The 19,901-nt window shown below is 46.3% G+C and overlaps 2 protein-coding genes across 2 annotated transcripts; one reads left to right on the top strand and one right to left on the bottom strand.

Moving 5' to 3' along the window:
• Positions 1–976: 976 nt before the first annotated feature.
• On the bottom strand, positions 977–9,717 carry Mrpl46 (mitochondrial ribosomal protein L46). Its single transcript, XM_032893397.1, has 4 exons — positions 9,456–9,717; positions 7,922–8,108; positions 7,036–7,209; positions 977–1,509 (listed from the first exon to the last, which is right to left on the bottom strand). The coding sequence occupies exons 1-4, from the start codon at positions 9,675–9,677 to the stop codon at positions 1,259–1,261; spliced, it is 834 nt and encodes a 277-aa protein (XP_032749288.1). The 5' UTR covers positions 9,678–9,717; the 3' UTR covers positions 977–1,258.
• Position 9,718: 1 nt separating this feature from the next.
• Mrps11 (mitochondrial ribosomal protein S11) lies at positions 9,719–19,531 on the top strand. Its single transcript, XM_032893398.1, has 7 exons — positions 9,719–9,807; positions 10,009–10,075; positions 10,202–10,309; positions 15,379–15,477; positions 17,239–17,368; positions 18,490–18,555; positions 19,183–19,531. The coding sequence occupies exons 2-7, from the start codon at positions 10,011–10,013 to the stop codon at positions 19,288–19,290; spliced, it is 576 nt and encodes a 191-aa protein (XP_032749289.1). The 5' UTR covers positions 9,719–9,807; positions 10,009–10,010; the 3' UTR covers positions 19,291–19,531.
• Positions 19,532–19,901: the final 370 nt, after the last annotated feature.

The raw sequence follows: 19,901 nt of genomic DNA, 5'->3' as shown, positions 1-19,901 counted from the left end.
AGAAACGCTGTAACAGGAGCTTATGCATGTGTACAACAATAACCCTGGTGCCTCTGCCTTCTACGTTAGGGATACCCATTGCCCTAACATCAGGCAGAACAGTTCACAGACACAATATACTCCAAAGAAGTGCACCTTGACCCTTTGACTATGGCCACTCTAAAGCATTGCTATCTGCTCCGGATGAGCCAGCCTCTCACGGGGGACATCAGTTATCACAGAAGCCATGCAGAAGGTAAAGGGGAAACAGAGGCAACAGGATTAGGAACCCAATCTTGATCAAAACCATCAAATTCCCTGAACACATGCAAGAACAGCAGACACCATCCGGTGTGGAAACAGGAACTCCACAAGCTCACACGAAAGGGCTGGACAGTTTACCCAGAAGTCTGTGTGAGAGAAACTGGGCAGTGATGGGTCTGGGCGTGTCCGAGCATCCTGAGCAATCACTGGCTCTGAGTCAGCCGCAGTGAACTATGCAGCACGTGTTTATCTGTACGCCGGCTTCTGGGGACACCACACTCACACATCGGCCAAAGCCCTAAACCCCAGAGACAAGAAGATAGCATTCTCCCTGGGTACCACCTGGCCATGCACGGTTCTTCCATGGTAGCTGGAGAGAAGCCAAACTTTATTTCAGATGACCATTGCTGAACAGTTAAGAAGTGATTAATCTCCTAAATATAAAACTTCCAAAATGGAAGCTCATGAAGGTAAGAGAAGGTATTTCCTTCCTATCAAAGGGAAAAGGGAAGCTAAGATGGAAAAGAGATGTATGCATATATGTATGTATGTATGTATGTATGCATGTATGCATGCATGTATGTGTGTATGCATGTATGCATGCACGTGTGTATGCATGTATGCATGCATGTATGTGTACACACACACACACACACACACACACACACACACACACACACACACACACACACAGGCTTTTCGTAGGCCCAGACACTTTATCAGAACTGGGGAATTTAGGTCAATTCATTTCTTTATTTTCTGGGCCCAGTAGGTCTGTTAGTCCACTGTAACGCAATGCTTTTACTTGCTATGGAGAAATACTCTGTCTTGGCCCCTCTTCTCTAGGCGAAGCCAGTTGTCCTCCAAGGACAAATCAAAATTCAACACCATGGCAGGCACATTTATTCTCAGAAGTGAGTCTGCTGCTTGACAGTTCCTGTAAACGGTCTGTCAACACTGTGCCTGAGGTGCACACATGACTTGTGTGAGCAACATTCACAGGCAGCCGAGTCCATCAGAGGTCCAGGAGAAACCGCCTGACCTGAGCCAGGTACTTGGGCTGCAGATAGTCGCCCAGCTCTTCCTTACTGGCCCACACATGCTGACCCTTTTTCCCAGTCTGCACAAAGTCTCCTGTGAGCAGCAGAGCTTTGAAGAAGAAGACTTTGACCCCAAGGTCACTCTCTGTCCGAATTGCCTTAGGGAACTTGAACTTGTAGTGGCCACAGGGTGCATTCCCTAGGAACTTGGCTTCCATGTTGTTTTCTGAAAGGAAAAGAGAGAATTGGAAGATTAGGGTACAGCCATCTGCTGCCTCTTCACCCGATCACAGGAGGCTCAGAAAAGCCACTTCCAGCAGAGCTAAAGGTGATCCAGTTGAGTGTGGCAGTCCTGAAATAGGCTCCTCCTTCTCAAGTCACATGCCAGCCTAGGTGCGAAGCTGCCACTGTGGGCCTAGTTGACAGTGAATTAAGACGATCTGGAGTCATGGCAGGTAGCTTCCACATTCGGCCCTGTCACCAACTGCCGAGACAGGACCGAGAAACTGGCTATCTGCCAATCAAAGCTCATCACCTCTAAAGGGTCTCCGAGCTGACCTTTAGGGGAGCAGGCATGAGAGAGATTCTGAAAGTGGTGCCTTGTAACTTGGATAGCTTGGAACCTTCTATGTAGCCCAGATTGGCCTCAAAGTGGTGACCTCTCTGCTTCAACATCTCTAATACTAGGATCAAAGGCATGCATCACCCCACCCAAGTCAGATCTGATCTCTGCAGTACGCAGTCAAGAAAGAGTTAATGACCCTAACCCAGCAAAGTGCAGAAGAACAGTTAGCCAAACAAAAAGCAGAGCTGGAGCCCAACCTCAGTCTTCACACTGCAACTGATACCACGGGCTCAACACGTGAAAGAAACTTCACACTTTCATAGAAGTTGTTCACTTCGGACGATGCTTTTGTGAACAATTTGTATTCTCTGAATTATGATGTATTTTCAAATTTTTCAGTTAATAAAAACAAGAGTGTTAGGAGAATATGTGATTTTTACATATCAAAAGGTGACAGCCTACCAAACAAGACAATAAGTTAGAAAAAAATTGGGGTTGGGGATTTAGCTCAGTGGTAGAGCGCTTGCCTAGCAAGCGCAAGGCCCTGGGTTCGGTCCCCCCAGCTCCGAAAAAAAGAAAAGAAAAAAAAGAAAAAAGAAAAAAGAAAAAAAGAAAAAAAATTAGGTTTGCTCACAGAAAATTCAAATCTTTCAGAGAAAAAAATAAGACAGCAGACACAGACACATAAACACAGACACACAGTCTCTCAGTCTCTCAATCCCCCCCCCTCTCTCTCACACACACACACACACACACACACACACACACACACACGCACACACACACACTCCAAAGACAATACTATAAACTGGAGCAGGATGTGTTAGCAACACCAACACTCCCAATGCTCTCAAAGCAACCAGCTCCTTGGGAGGTAGAGGCAGGAGAATCAGCAGTTCCAAGTCATCCTCAACTATGCAGTCAGTTTGAGGCCAACCTGGTCTACATGAGATCCTGTCTTAAAGAACAAAAGACTCTGAAAAGATTTTTCAGCACACTTAACAAATGTATCCAGAAGCACTTGGGAAGCAGGCTTGGGACACATGTCTCTCTTCTTCTGCAGTCTGGAGAGTGAGCCAAGAGAGCTGCAAATTCAAGGGCAAACTGGACTACGTGGTTAGTTCAAGGCCAACCTGGGCTACACAGTGAGATCCTATCTCAAAATAAATGGAAGTCAGGACTTGAGAGATGACGCAGAGGGTACAGGTATTCACCACCAAGCATGATACCTGAGTAAGATCACCAGGGCCCACATGGTTAGAGAACCAACCCACATGAATTGTTCTCTGACCTTACACTCCATGCTTAGCATGTACATGACCACACACACACACACACACACACACACACACACACACACACACACACGTAATTTAATTTTTAATGAGAAATCTTTATGTGCTGGAATATGTACAGATCATTTCTAAAAGTCTGCAAGGAAAGGAACTGTCAGTGAGCATCCCCTCTGAAAAGGAGGAAGTACTTCTCGTGCTCATCTACTAGAGGCTGATGTCACTAAACATATGCATGAACTGATGTTCTCACACTCAACAAAACATTACTAGCACCAGATGAATTTACATACAAAGTATGTTCACATGCTACAGCAAGTGCTGAGCAGACATCTGGAATCCGAGTGGTGGAATTATATTTCTTTATATTTTTTATATTTTCTTTATTTTTTATATTTCTTTATATTTTCCTGTGCTTTCCAAACTTAAGTGAATAGGTATACCATTTTTCTATAATCTGGAAAACACAGATTAAAATATTATCAAGTTAAAAAAATTTCACTACAAACAAGGAGCCTGAGCAGACAGGCCACAGAATACAATGTGCATAAGGAAAGATGGCTGGTCTCAGCAGCAGAGGCCAGCACCACACACTAATTCAAGACAGATTCTCTCTACTGCTGCCACAGCTCCAAACTAAAATGACTATTCCCTACTCTGGGGAGGTCCAGGTAAGCAGGCACCACCGTAACAGCTCCCATCACCGCACACTGGAAGTCAAGCAGGCTTAGCTCGCAAATCCTCACCTCCCCCACATGCACACCTATGACACGGTGACTCCACCTCTTAAAACTCATCTTGCAGAGGGGTAGAGCAAGTGGGGAAGGAATGTACTTTTGCTTTTCTTAAATATTTATTGTGAAAACTCCTCTTCGCTGTTCTACTTTAAATGTGCTCTTTTCTTTGTAATATGCTTACTTACCATCAATTTATATTTATGTATTTATTAAATATAAATATGCCTATTTGGTATCCTTTCTTTCCTTAAGCATGTGTTAGATGGGAACAGTAAAGAAAGCATGTGCCATGACAGAGCCCCTCTCCACAAGGCAGGAGGAGGGAGAGCTGAGCAAGCACTGGTCATGCAAGTTTGTATGAGGGAACCCAGAATGTATACCCAACAAAACCACGACTGCCGACTCCTACGGGACAGCTAAGACTGACAGAAGCACTGTAGTGTGTGGCCTCTCCTACAGGCTAAAGAAGCCCCTAGTGAGAAGGGTCAAGGGGCATGAAACATTTCACACTTCTAGGAGCTCTTACCCTAGCACAGCCAACCCAGCGGCCATGTGCTCACACTACTACCAAAGCCACTTACTCAACCCCAGCAAGTGGCCACTACACGGCAGGATCCACGGAGAACTCATGAAGAGGAGCGGATTCTATCCTGACCTTCAGGGGACCCAGAATTCTAGCTGGAATGAAATGTAAATAGGCACAATGGCGGAGGCAAAAGAACGTATTCCCCACTACGGCAGGAGTAACCATGGAGCGGGCATAGTGCCCAACTCTTCACTGCCACCCACTGACAGAGGGCCCTGGACAATTGCACCAACCAAAAACTGTTTCCTGCTCACGCAGGAGTCTGGGACGAAGAGCTCTCTACTTGGAGATGGCGTTCTTCCTACATGGACCTGCATGTCACAAAGCAGAGATGCTTGAAAATCCACTGACTCAAGGAGCACAAGGCTCTCCTCAGTTAGAAATCGGATTATACATTAACTCACTAAGAGCTGCTGAGGTTGGGCTGGAGAGATGGTTCAGCAGTTAAGAGCTCTGACCGCTCTTCAGGAGGTCCTAAGTTCAATTCCCAGCAACCACATGGTAGCTCACAACAATCTGTAATGGGATCTGATGCCCTCTTCTGATGTGTCTGAAGACAGCTACAGTATACTTACATATGTGAAATAAATAAATAAACCTTTAAAAAAAAAAAAAGAGTTGCTGAGATTGGGACCAGGATAAAAACTGTAGGCTATGAGTGGGTACTTGTATGTCTATGGAAAACATTGAAAAATTCTATGCAAAGATGTGACAGGGATTTTATGCAGAAACCATATGTTAGCAGCACTGGAGATATAAAACAAAAGCAAGGCGGAACTTTCTTTTACATTTTTAGCATTCTGTTTCTCAACCATGCTAATTTTGCTCTCTGGCAATATGGAGAGACTTTTTTTGGTTGTCACACTGGGGTAAGGGTGGGAAACAAAATACTGCTACTAGCAACTTGTGAGTAGAGGCCAAAGATACTCGACACCTTACAATACACAGAACAGTCTCGCACAAAGAATTATCCGTCCCTAACATTAATAATACCATAGTCTAGTGAGAAGTGAAGAACATCACTGCTAAAGATGTGAAAATAAGGCAGGGTGATGTGAAACAGACCAGTAAGACCCAAAGACGCATGCATCAGAATGAGATCAGAGGTAATGTTGAGGGTTCTAGCTGCATCAATGGACAAGCTATGGGGGAACCAATGGATAAGCTACGGTATAAGATGATGTCATTGTGCAGCAAGACAGGTCCAGGATAAGGCGAAGCCTATCATTGGATGAGAAGGAAGGGTAGGTGGGAAAAAATCTAGGAAAGAGAGAGGAGGAAGAGAAGCGGGAAAAATCAAGATGGAGACGACTGATGATCCAGATACAGGTGGACTAGGTCAACTTTATCTTGTCTAGGTGGGCGGTTTATATCTTTATTAATTGGCAGTGAATTTACTGTGTGGATGCATTGTGGACTGAGATTTAACATATAAATCTGATTGATAAATTACAAGTTTCTAGGACTTTGATTTTACTGGGCTACAGGGGATGTAAGCAAAGTTCCCGGCAGGCAGAGAGACAGCCTGGAGAGGGCAGCTATAGAATGCCTAGGGCTAGCGTGGCATGGTGCCACACTAGGACGGTCAGCAGAACAAGACCAGGCGTGGTAACAACCCACCGAGGGGACAGTGTGAGAAAGCAGCTGGCAGACAGACAACCAGGACACTCGGGTACTGGTGGCCGCTGATCCATTTTTTATTTTTACCGCAACACTATGGTACCAGGCAGCCGTGCTAGAAATATAGGTCAGTGGTATCATGCTTGCCTGCCAATTACAAAGCTATTAGCTCCATCTCTAGTATTAAAAAACAAAACTTACATGTCCTGAGTGTAAGACTTCTGATTAATGCAAACGTAGCTAAGAGATTAAGGCAATGAACTTAGCAACCGAGGTTTCTCCCCTCGGTGCTAGGGCTATACCTCAGTTGGTACAGTGTTTGCATAAAATGCACAAGGCTCGGGATCCATCCTCAGGTCTGCATAGACTGTGGCTCAAGCACATAATCCCAACACTCAGGAGGTGAAGGCAAGAGGATCGCAAGTTCAAGGTCATCCTCAGTTACATCTATAGCAAGTCCAAGGCCAGCCTGGCTACCAGACAGGAAAGAAGGAAGGAAGGAAGGAAGGAAGGAAGGAAGGAAGGAAGGAAGGAAGGAAGGAAGGAAGGAAGGAAGACAGAAAGGAGAGGAGGGAAGGGCTAAGAATGGTGTTTAATGTACCAAAAACTCAATATATTAAGATTAAAAATACTCACTTAATTCTAAGGAAAATTGTTGCTGGAATTATTGTTTGGTTGGTTTTTGGTGTTTTGAGACAGGGGCTCACTAAGTAGGTCTGGTAGTTCTTGAACTCACGATATAGACCAGGCTAGCTGTGAACTCACAGAGACACCCCCCCATCACCTCTGCCTTCCAAGTGCTATAATTAAAGAAGTGTGCCTCCACATCCAGCCTCTTACCTGACTTCTTACTCATCAGTACCCATTAAACTTCCCACTCTCTATCCTTATGCCCAATCTCGGCCAACCTGAAATGAATCTGGAGGGATTCAGGAGGAGGTAAAGAAGTTACCCGAGAGTGTGGCCAGGATTCGCTCAGCTGTCCCTCGAAGGGTCTCCCCAGGCTGCCACTCGACTTGAGGAAGCATCCAAAGATCTTGGTCTCCAAGTTTCTCTCTGACTAAGAGGACGAGGTTTCTGTCTAGCTTACGATGCAACGAGGTTCTGTCATTTTTTTTATCGGCTTCTACAAAAGGGATGATCAGAGGAGAGAGAAAAATAAAAAAAAAAAAAAATTAAAGGAATATGATCTACTAAAACCAATTTAGAGCTTTGAGTTTTAGAGCTTCCATTAGGGGCCATCACAAACCCTGTGTGTCCTCTATGAACTTAAAGCCAAAGCCTAACTCTAACTCAAAATGAAAGCTAAGAACTGAGACCAGCACCAAACTCCTCTCAAGTTGAAACCTTTGGAAAAGAAGCAATGCTTCTTCAAACACTAAGAACTGGAATCTAGCTCAGAGGCAGTGCACTTCCCTTGTAAGCAGGAGGCTCGAGTTCAGACCTCGGCAATGCAAAACAAAACAAACAAACAAAAAAACAAAAACAAAAAACCTCTGGATTTAACACCATTACCAATCTAACTAACCCCTACCTTCATAGCACTCAACCCCTGCTTTCAGAATGACCTCTAATAAGCCAGGAACTGAGGAGAAAGGCTTAACTCCTCCCACTCTCTGACCCCGAGACAACCTGAATATAGCATAAGCCTTTTTTTAAAACTCGTGTTAGGAAGATATAAGGAATAGGGAGGGGAGTGTTAGTTTCCTGAAAGCTGTTTTCTTACTTGAAGCTTCTCGTTATTAAAATGCAAAGCCAAAGTCAGGCAACTGTTCTTCATTTGGATGTGAGAATGCCCGTGTCTCCCTCCCTTGTGGCTGGCCCAGGAGGTCACAAACCTGTGTCCCGAGCTCCAGGTCTGAACTGGAGGAATTCCTGCTCCCACATATCTTCTAAGTCTTGTGCAAGTGTAACGTCCTGGTCTTGCTCCTCATCATAAAGGTCAGCTTTCTTCTTTGCCAGTCGCTGTGCTTCATCCAGAGCACGGAGCTCATGGTCTGAATAAAGGCTTCTCTCTACCTCTACCTGGGAAGTTTAAAAGCAAAAGCTACCGTGTCCCTGGCAGGCTAAAAAGTACTTCTCTTAATACACTCTTAATATAATCAAACACTATACAAATTTTTTTAAAAGCCCACTGAACTATAAGCAGGCAGTTAGAGATCAAGACGGTCAGGAAGAACAGAGGGCATTGTGGACCCACCTCCTGCACTGCATCTATTAGTCTCTGACCAACATCTATTCAAGGACTTTCCTGCCTTGAGTACTTTACAACATCCCTTCTTCCTAGTCTCTCTCTCCTCAGGCCATTTCTTCCGGATCTCTATTCATCCCTCTAACTTCAACTTAAATACCACTTTCTCAAAAAGATATTCCTGGGCACTTCTCACAAAAAAATCAAACCTATGTGGTTCTGTGTAAAACTCTTCTAGTACACTGTGTTTTCCTTAACAGCACTTACCAAAGTCTGTAATTAGTTATATGACTGGTTACTGACTATACCCCTAATTCCAGTACTGCAAACTCTCTGGGAACCAGAGCTATGTGCCTGTCATAGCCACAACTGCCTATCTCTTTGCACACAGATGCACAGTATTAGTTTAACACCATTACCAATCTAACTAACCCCTACTTTCATAGCACTCGACCCCTGCTTTCAGAATGACCTCTAATAAACCAGGAACTGAGGAGAAAGGCTTAATTCCTCCCACTCTCTGACCCCGAGACAACCATACCTATATGGTTTAAAAAAAAAAAAAAAAAGACTGCTAAAAAAAAAATGGTCAATCGAGTGAATACATTGAGCAAAAAGCACTGAAGGGAGTTTCTCTTAATATTCCCAAGACAAAAGCATTCTGGAGTCAAGGGATATGTAAGACCTTCCATCACTGTCTACTGAGACTTAACAGCTTGACAGCAACTACACTTGGGTTTTTGCCGCTATTTTCTCGTTTGTCCTTCACAGAAATTGCTCCCTGCGGTAAAGCAATGTAAACTTTACCACATGCGTCTTAAGGACGTGCCCACTGTCTCCACGACTTTTTTCATAACATCATCACAAAGACTTCCCTGTAGTCTAAGAGCTCCTAAGCTACAAAGAGTGGTTCCTGTTCACCACCAGATCCCTACTGTATTGAGCGAACTATCCACACAGAATGCTCAAGCGAAAACAAGCCAATGAAACTCTTTGAACACCTGCTATATACTAAGCCAACTCAGTACGGTAACTTCATCTTGCAGAAGTCACTAAAGATCGAGAAGTGAAAGCATTTTCTCAAGGTCACACAAAGTATCAGAGTCACCATGGAATCAAGGCCTCCTTGGTTCTGCTGCTTCCCTCCACCGCACCACGAAGTCTGTGCCTGCCTGTCTTACCTGCTGTAATAGACCCGCCATCTCTTCCTGCAGTGGGGTGAGCGGCTTGGTGATCAGCGGTGGCCGCTGCAGACACAAGGCGCCGGACAAGCGCCATGGAGACCGGCTGCTTGAGGGCGCAGCCTCAAGGGACAGGCCACGAGAACTACCTGCCCAGAGTCTGTCAAACTGCCGCCAGCCCTTAGCCACCCCTAAAAGAGTACGCCCTATGGGCGCCGCCATCTTTCCGTCTTCCCACAAAGTACCGCGGCTCCCGGCAGGGCCCTCAGCCAACCCCAGGTTCCCATGAGGCAACGCGCGCCGGCGAGGGGGCAGGTTTACCAAGTAGAATGAACCATTGCCTTTGGAAAAGGTAGGTGAAATTCTACTGTTAGACCACTAGAAAGGGGAAAGATTCCCATATAAATGGTTTTAAAGAGCATTTTAATTTGAACAAAAATACATGACTATTTAAGAGCAATCAGGTGATTTCCCTTATGTGAGCGCCCCCACAGATGCTCATGGTGCTGGTTCCAGCTAAACCGAGACGGGAGCTGACGAGGGTCAATTTCAGTCATGCAGGTTGTAAGAAACTCCGGGTCGTGGCTCCTGCGGTCCTGGGCTGGATCTGGGATGACCAGGTAAGGATTGCTCTTTCGAATCCACTGTCACTCTCGAGCCTGACCGCCTGCCTTCCAGTCCTATGTGTCACTTGAACCCCCAAACACCATTAATCCAGTCCCTCACCGGACTCTCCTTTTTTGCAGGCTTGTGGCCATTACCCCAGCTAAGAGTATCCACACCGGAGCCCCGAGGTTAGAAGACTCAGCTGCCAGGCAGAACACTGAAAAGGAAGCGGCTCCGAGTCGCTTCAGGTGAGGGTTAAGTGGAAACTCTGGAAACTCGCAACCTGTGACTTCTGCCCGTTACCCGCCAGAATCATAGAAAACAGTGGATTCCTGGCTGTCAATTGCCATCTATGGGAGCCTGTGCAAATCAGCATTCTAAAAGTGGAGATAAGGCTTAGAGGGGTTGTTGGTGAAGATAGAGCTGTGGCATAAAGTAGCTGTTCAATTAACAACTGTTAGCTAGCTAAGAGTCCAGTGTATATAAATACACCTTGTGAGATAGACTTTAGGTCTGACTAGCAACTTTCTCTGCCTCCAACTCAAGTGTCTTGAAGGACTACACTAACTGCACATCTTAAATTGGACCTTTCTTAATTTTGTGCCTAACCCTGGGAACCGGCATCTTGCAACGTCCCACTAGTAATAATCCTTCCTATGCAGGCTGTGTATCACGTGCCTTCACATCTGTTTAACAGTTACAAAAACCAACTAACTGTTGGGTACCATGATAAGTCCTAGAAATGGAAGCTATTTCTCCCCAGAAGTAGTACAGAAACTTGCAAGGAAGACACATGCAAATGTGTTAAGCATAATCTGATCAGCCGGATAATAGAGGTGAGAACTGGCTGGACATTTGAGAGAGCAAGGCAACCTCGACGAAGTCACACAAGACTTAAAGTACCGTAGAGTGTGATAGTGACTGGGAACTCAGCTGGACAAGATCAGTGTGATCATTGCAGGCAAAGGTAGCAGCGTGTAGAAAGGCACGCTGTCAGAGAACTCACATGTGATGCCTCTAGAAAGGCATTTCAGAACCTGTAGGCTGTGACCCCTTTGGTGGGGTCTCCTAAGACCATCGGGAAACACATATACCTATGTCATGATTCATAACAGTAGCAAAATTGAAGTTATAAAGTAGCCACAAAAATATTTTATGGCTGGGGTTCACCACAATATGAGGAACGGTGTTAAAGTCACAGAATTAAGAACACTGAGGATCACTGCTCTAGAAGGATCCAAATGGTGAAGGACTGCCCTGTCTCTCTGGAGCTTTTACACTTTACCCACTGCAGGCAGTAAGGAGCTGCTGATGGAATTTAATCCAAGACTGTTATATTCATTCATTTGGCAATCCCAGACACTACTAGGATTGTTGGTAACATCCCTGCTCCAACAGTATAGGCCCTCTCAGCAAGCAGGCAGTCAGGCATAGCCATATCCTGTCCAGCTCTGAGAAGAGTTGATGCCATTTTATTCATTCATTCATTCATTCATTCATTCATCATTTTTAGGATAACCTTGCTGTGCAGCCCAGGCTACCCCTGGGTGCCTGGATTACAAGAGCATACCCCAGCCTCAGCCTTACTCTTTAGAGAGTCTGTAGCCACTGTATTGATGTAAAGCCACGGGGAGCAAGAATGGAAGCTGAAAAGACTCGAGAGCAGTTAGAAAGCAATAGAAATAGGTAAAAATGATGGTGTCTAGAACAGGGTGATAGTTTTACTGGTATAGCCAGCGGATTTTTGTTTTGGTGTTTTATTTAGTTTTGAGACAAAGTCTTGCTGTGCAACCTAGGCTGACCTGGAATTTGGGGCAGTCCTGCCTTAGCCTCCTGGGTGCTTGGGATTACAGGCATCCGTCCACACCAGCTACAGATCTGTTAATATAAAATGTGAGAAGAAAAAAAAAAGGCGTGATGGCCCAAATTTGGGCTCCAAACAACTGAAAATAGGGAAATGTTATATATTAAAATGGCAGGAGGGGTTGGGGATTAAGCTCAGCGGTAGAGCGCTTGCCTAGCGAGCGCAAGGCCCTGGGTTCGGTCCCCAGCTCCGAAAAAAAGAAAAAAAAAAAAATGGCAGGGACTGACAGTTGAGACCTGTGTGGTTAAGTTTAAGGTGACTTATGCTTACTCTTTAAAGGCCTTGTATAATCCTGTATAATAAAAGAAAACATTTGAGACACCACATCAGAGTAGAGATGAGATGTCGTATAGGCAGATATCTGGGGAAAGGAAGAAAAAGCAAAAGAAAAATCCTCCTCAAGACAGGAAGAAGCCAAACAAGATTTTCCTCTAGTGTGGTGCAAAGTAGGGGACTGAGCTGTGTTTGACACTGCAGACAGGACGGGTTGACAGGCACATAGTGTGATCGCTCCTTGCATTTAAGAGTATGGAGTTGGTTGGTGACCTTCACTACAGCCTTTCTGATGAGGAGCTCAGAAATAACTTCTCATCAGAGTGGGTTGGTTTCAAAGAAAATAAACAAGTATTGCCATTCCTTTATGGAGGCTTCGCTGTAAGGGAAAATGAGAAGCTCTTGGGAGCATGGGATTTGAAATGTGGGGGAGGTTATTTTGTTGTTGTTGTTCTTGTTGATTTGACTTTTATGACATGACCGTATGTTTTGCTTCTGAGAACCAGGAGAAAGGCTGATAGTGAAGTGGGAACATTGCCAGAGCAGTGTCCTTGTGGGGCTAATAATGCAGCTGGAGCATGACAATAGGAGAGTCCTCAAAGGCCGTGGGCACAGATGTTTGGTGGTAGAGGCTGGAAGAAAGTCTGATTGATTCTGTTTCTCTGCAGAGGCCATCAGCTGGCCCTGAGGAAACAGGAAGGCCTCGGATGTTTACGGAGACAAAAGGAAACGTAGAGAGGCATCCGGGAGGGCGGAAGGATGATTGAACTGAGGATGATTGTCCGGCATCTTGAGAGCCTGCTTGATGCTGGCAATTCATTAAGATGAAGCACTGGGTCTTGGCAGGGACAGATCTTGCCCCTCCCCTCCCCCAGGGACTTAGCAGTGACTAAAAAGTTCTAGTGGTCATAAGTTAGGAGATAGAATCCAGTGAAGTAAAGCACCCCGCTGTCCACAGGACAGCCACCAACAGAAGTGTTTTATCCAAAATGTCAGTCAAAAAGCCCTGGTGTAGAAACCATGCCATGTTTGCACAGACTCAAGTTGTCTAGAGAGATGTGGTTAACAAGGGCTGGGAGTTTGCCAGGAGGATGTGAAGAGAGACAGGGGAGTTGAGACTAGGATTTAGTCCCCACCAGGAGAGAAGTAGCACCTGAGGTGTGTGGAGTGGCAGCGATCTGATGGGCTCCTCAGAGTGCTGTCCAGAAGATAGCAGGGGGGTGGGGGTGGCCAGGAATGCTTGAAGCCAAGGTCATGATGCATGTTTTGGCTGTGACCCCAAGAAGTACATAGCCAAAGTAGGACAGATGACAATTAAAGGAGACAAGGTTTAGAAATGAAAGTGCAGATCTTGTGGAGATCTAGCTGAAATAATCAGTGGTCATTTAGAAGTAGTGCCAGATGACACGGAGCCAGCTACGGCTTTTGTAGTTTGAGTTTTAAATACTTTTTTTGAATTTAAATATAATTGTATCATTTCCCCTCTTCCGTTTTTCTCTTTGTAATACTTCCCTTATATCCCCTTCTCTGTTTCTCAAATTTATAGCCTCTTTCTTTTTTTTAATTGTGGGAGGAGGTGTATTCCTAACTATATAAATATAACCTGATGAGTGTGATTACTGCTACATTCATGTATACTTCCTCGGGGCTGACCACTTGGTATTGGGTTACCTATCACAGTGCCATATTTCTCCCATTCTCAGCATTCCTTGGTTGCTTGTATTTGCATTTTTAAATATTTTACAATTAAGCCAGGCATGGTAGAGCACACCTTTGATCCCAGTGCACTACAAGCAAAAGCAGGTAGATCCCACACTGGAGGACAGCCTGGTCTATGTAGTGAGCTCCAGGCCAGCCAAAGCTATGAAATGAGACCCTCAAAAGCAAAGCAAAATAAAGCAGCCCATTAGCAAATGAACCACACCTTGCCACACCTTCCCCCCATGAGAGTAAACAGAAAGACTAATCCCAGAAAGCTCTGTCTCTCCTTAGAGCCTTCCTCAGAAGAACTCAGTATACCTTCAACCTTGGAGAATCTCCTTTTCTTTTGTTTTATGACTGTTTCTTGCTATGTAGCCCAGGATGACCAGGAACTCTATCATCATAGCTGGTCTTACACTCATGGTTGCTCTCCTGGCTGGGGTTGCAGGAATGCACTACCATGCCCAGCTGAACCTGAGAAGTTTAAAGGCCTCATTTTGGCCATGCCCCAGATTAAGTGACTTGGGCTCCTGGTTTAAATCTTGCTATATAAAGGGCACTGTACTGGTTTTACTCGGACTTAGACTTGTATTTACGCAACAGAGGGGGGGAAAATCCATGGAGAAATGATGATCACTGAAACAGCAATGTGTGTACAGGACTGGGACATTTTCCCTCTGAGTACAGAAGCTGATAGGCCAGCCACCTACAGGCTGTGCATCACACTGAGACTGGGCCACAGGAAACAATGCATTGTGCTAGCTTTTGAAAATATTCTTACAGAAGCAGATGGGGCGGGGGGCGGGGGAGCTGTGTTTGAATGGTAGCGTGTTTTCTACAAGTGAGTTCAGCATAGTAGAACTACAGTGTGGGTGTGTGGGTACAAGTCTGAGTCTGATTTAGGTGTGTAGGCATAATGAAACAGCCGGGTTACTCCGATCTGAAATGCTGAATGACAGTGGGGTGCTTGTTTACTCAAAGCCAACCTCCTTGGTCCAAGGCCTGGCTTTCCGTGCTGGCCCTCTTACTGCTTGGACTTGAGTTCTCCACCTGGAAATGAAGACTCCAGCCCCAGGGAAACCCAGTGACTCTGCACACTGTCGAGGCCAGTGTTCCCAACCCTGAGACACCAGGGTGCCCAGGTTTTAAAAGAAATGGTGCAGAGAAGCCTCCTCCAGAACTGGGGGGCGGGGGTGGTTTGTCTGTGCTTTTTGATTTGGTGTGTGTGTTGGGGGAAGAGTTGTTTGGGGGGTCTGAGGCCTTTGTTGGCTGGGTAGAGCCTTACAGTCTATCCTACGGTATGTGACTCCCTGATGAGCCTTGAATTCATCTTCCCACCCTGCCCCCACCTTGCTTGGCTCACAAGTGTACATCCCCAAACTCAACCTGTTTTATTTTATTTTTAAGCACGTATAGATTTCTTCTGATTTAAGGAACTAACAATCGGGAAATCAAAGAAAATATTTCTTCTGATTACAGCATTTATCCTCCGGTTCCAGGCCAGGAAAGTTCCCTGCAGTGGGCAGGGATGAAATTTGAGGAAGTCCCAATTGCACACATTAAAGCAACCTACAACAAGTAAGAAACGGGGTGCCCGTTGGGGATTTAGCTCAGCGGCAGAGCGCTTGCCTAGCGAGTGCAAGGCCCTGGGTTCGGTCACCAGCTCCGAAAAAAGAAAAAAAAAAAGAAAGAAAGAAACTGGGTGCCCGCATGAGTCCCCTATGAACTGCTTCTGCCTCAGGCCTTCTTGGAGTAGAAGTCGGGGCATCAGATGCTAGCTTCATCTTGTTTGGGGAAACCATCTTCTTTATAAATTTTACTTAAGTTTCATGAAAGTATAAAATAGATTTAGTACATTGTAGTCGTAAGGGTTTTTTGCCTTCCTTGAGACTCCAATGCGAGAATCAGAAGGACTGCATTAGAAGCAAATGGTGAGAAAAGCAATGTACAGATACATGATTTATTTGTAAAGTAGCCAGAATGTATAAGCCCCTTATTTAGCCTTCTTACCTTAGGCCCTGTGCACTGGCCCTTCCCTTGCAGAGTTAAGTGTGGCCGTGAGGGAAAGACTACGGTTTGCTATGGTGTGCTAGCCCAGGACACCGGTGCAGTTGGGCTCCCAGCTGCAGAAGAAGCATAGGGCACCGGTGACAGCTTTGCAGGTTTGGGTCACAGCCTGCCTGCCTAGAGCGTGCGCCCCCGAGAGCTGCGGAGCCTACAGCAGCATCTCCCTTCCTTCTCTCAGGCTCACGCAGACACAGCTTCTGAGCTCTCTGTTGCGTCTGTGCCTTTTCAGTCCGCCCTGCATCCGAATGTTTCTGTTCAGTGCAGGAAATGTAAGAGACGCCCGGGGCAGAGTGAGCACCATAGCAAGACCAACAAGCAGGTGGTCCCTGCTCAGGGCTGACCCAGCGGGTCTCCTGGACAGCTCCCCTTCACTTCCCCCTCCCAGGAGCACCCAGAAAGCTCTGCAGAAAGTGGGGTGGTGATAACACTGGAGACAGAAAACATACCTTAGGACTTTCTTAAAGTCAGTCTTAATTAAAGTTTACCATTTTAGAGCAAATTAGAAAAAAGTTTCTCTTAAAATAATTCTTGGTCATGAACAGAATGTCATGAGCATTTGAACTATCTGCTGTGATAATGCTTAGTGGTAACTGGTTTTGTGGGGTGTTTTTTTTGTTTTTTTTTTTTTGTTTTGTTTTTTTTTTTGAGTCTTTATGATTACCTCTGAAATGATAGGTAATAGGTTCACTTCAGAGCAGTCCACTGCCGAGGGGAGGCGACGGGTTTGGAGGTGACACTCATTGTATTTGGATGTGACTCGGTCATTGTTGGAGCACACCTCTTCATATCCTTCTGTTTATAAAAATACTTCGTCACATTTTCACTTAGTTGTTGGGGGTGGAGCATAAGCACGTGAGGTCAGAGAACAGTTCGCACCGATTAGTCCTCTCTTTCCACCACTCGGGTGCACCTGTCAGCGATAAGCCACCCACACACACCGTTCTTCCCATTGGTAGAGTGGAAGATCCTCGAAACTTTCTCAGCCTCGTCTTTTTTAACGGTTGCCTAATGTGAAACATGCAGGTTTTTATAAAACACCAAGTGGCGTCACATCCAGGGTCAGTGCTGCCGCAGGTGAGGCAGGTGGAAATGGGTCCTTCAGGGACACTCTCCTGCCCTTGGATCATGGAGCGCCCTCTAAGCGTGTGGTTTACCATCTTCCTTTAGCATAGCTGAGTGGCCTTTCCTTTCTCACCGTGGCTCCTAAGGACTTTAGCAAGCCCCCCCCCTCCCTTCCTGAGCAGTAGTAGAGCTACATGCCTCCTTTCCCAGCACACAGATCCAGGTAGTCTCTGCCACTAACACGTCCCTGGCCCGCGCCTCCTGTGGCACGGAAGGCTTTCGCAATGCCAAGAAGGGCACCGGCATCGCAGCACAGACGGCAGGCATAGCTGCAGCAGCAGTAAGTACCTGACCACGTGGTTCCGTTTCCCTGTGGCTTATGGGGGGTGGGAGTCTCATTAAACCAGATTCAGAAGCAATGAGATCTTTGCCCACTAGATGCCCTGGCAGTGCAGCTGCTTTAAGAGGCCTTTGTAGAAAGGTTGCCAACTTTCTCTCTCAGCTTCAGTGGAGAAGAAATGATGTCGTTTATGTTCAGAGGAATAACCAGAGTGCTGAAGACTTAGCAACCAATGCTCCTCCCATTAAAGACCAGTGGGACAGCATGGGGCTTGTGTTCTATTCAGGAAGCATGTCTTATAGCACAGGTCGCAAAGTGAAGTGTCATAGATCTTTCTAGAAGCAAATTAAGCAACTCCATTCCAGGACCTTCGTTATTACCATGTCTTCAGAAGAACCTGCTGTTATCCCCTCTTTGAGATGATCAGATTCTGGGGGATTGGTCACAGTAAAGCAGCCAGTTCAGCTCCTTGAACAGAGCCACATGTTCTCTGCCTTAGCAGAGACTACAAATGTGTGTCCTCTAACAGGCAGGAATACTTTCTGAAGGAACACCTTGTAGCAGAGACCACAAATGTGTGTACTCTGACAGGCAGGAATACTTCCTGAAGGAACACCTTGACCTTTAAAGCTGGACATAAGGAAACCTTTGGTCGCTATGTGTAATGATCCCCAAAACGCAGAATGTAATTGCCCATCAGACAGAGCACATTCAGCTAAGTGACACATGCCAGTGTTTGGGGAACCTCTGCATGGTAGCTTTTGAGTATCTTCCGGGACCCACAGTGACTGTACACACACTTAACTGTAAAGATACTGAATCCTACTTTTTAGAAGGCCCAACCTTGCTATTTATGGTGACACCTCAGCATGTGGAGGGAAATCAGACACTACCTCCAAGTGTCCATTAGGTGGCAGTGCAGTGCTGTCACCATAGTTCCTTGGCTCTGTTCACTAATCTACCCCTGTCCACTAGGGCCATCCGTCCTTAGCTTCAATCTGTGTCTTCTGCCTCCCTGTTTGTGTCTGTTGTTGCCGTTTACCCCGTGTCTCCTGGAGACAGTAGCCAGAGATTGGGCTGCAGCACTGTCTCAGGAGCGCTGACCACTTGCCTCTCTCCAGAAAGCCACAGGCAAAGGAGTGACCCACATCAGAGTCGTAGTGAAAGGCATTGGACCAGGACGCTGGGTAAGTAGCGAGGGGTTCTCTACAGTGTGTGCACGTGTTCTTCAGAGTCGGGTGTGGAGAGTAGTCCTTGGTAGATTTCCGTGGCATCGCTTAAAGTTCCTCTCTGCTGTTCCTGTGACCTGCTAATCCCTGAGGAGCAAGCCTGGGTCATAGATTATTTTATCACCTTCTTGAGTGCCAGTCCCTGGGGATGGAAGAGTTGACTGTGGGAGACCTCACAAGCAGATCCTCAGCACAGACTAGTGAATGCAATGGAGAGGGGTCAAGGTGCTGGGCATCTTGAGAGGGATCCTGAGACCACTGGGGCTATAGCTTCCCCCAAGAAAGTGACATCTCTCTGACTTTAAAAGAATGATGTGTTGGGGTGTGTGTGTGTGTGTGTGTGATTGGGTGATTGTGTGTATATGTGATTGTTTGTGTGTGTCCCAGGAGAGGAAAGCACTCCTGTAAATCGACCAGAGTGCTTGGATAGAACCTGGTCTCAGATTATAAAGCACAAGGTGGAGGCAGTGAGGGCTGGAATCATAGACACCAACAGTGAGCTTCCATCCTTCTCGGGGCCCTGTCTGAGGGTGCTGGGTCATCATTTTGAAGACCATGCCATTTGCCTATTTCTGGTCTTTCCAGTCTGCCATCAAAGGACTGACCATGGGTGGTCTGGAAGTGATCTCAATCACAGACAACACCCCTGTCCCACACAATGGCTGCCGACCCCGGAAGGCTCGAAGACTGTGATAGCAAGGAAACCTGGACCTGAACCTGACCTAAAGTCTTGACTCAGGTGGATCCTACAGAAAGCCCACTGTGGAGGCTGCTGGAGCGGGCTGTTCTCGAGCCTTCCTTGGGAGAACATTCCTCTCCTTGCACAGAAGCTGGAGGTGCTGAGGCTGGCCTCTTGGACATGAGGGAGTGGGAACTGCTGGCCACTGTGGCCAGCTCCAGCCTCTGCTCTGAAAATAAAGGACTGTTCTCTGTAGTAGCTGTGAGTTTTCATTCCCAGTGTTACAGACTCCTGAAAGATTGTGACTAAGTGTGGCCTGGATAGAAGGGCTACAGTGTGCGTGGGCTTCAACCCACTGCACCCCTTCTCCTCACACTGCCTTTATAGCCTCTTAACTGAGGTGACCAGATCTCGTCACAGCCAACAACTGAGCAGTTAGCCCAGGTGAGGTGAGAGCTCTTTGCCATCCTCTGGAGTCTGTTGGATCCCACAGGTGGTGGGCATACTTGAAGCTAGCCTAGCCGTGGAGGGGTGCTCTCGAGTTCATATTTTCTGGGAATGTTCATCCCTCATACTCCATGAACTTAGGCAGTCCCCAGATCCAAGAGAAAAGTATCTCAAAAGT

The sequence above is a fragment of the Rattus rattus genome, chromosome 2 (genome assembly GCF_011064425.1).
Source record: "Rattus rattus isolate New Zealand chromosome 2, Rrattus_CSIRO_v1, whole genome shotgun sequence".
NCBI lineage: Eukaryota > Metazoa > Chordata > Mammalia > Rodentia > Muridae > Rattus > Rattus rattus.
This window is presented reverse-complemented; position numbering and strand designations above follow the sequence as displayed.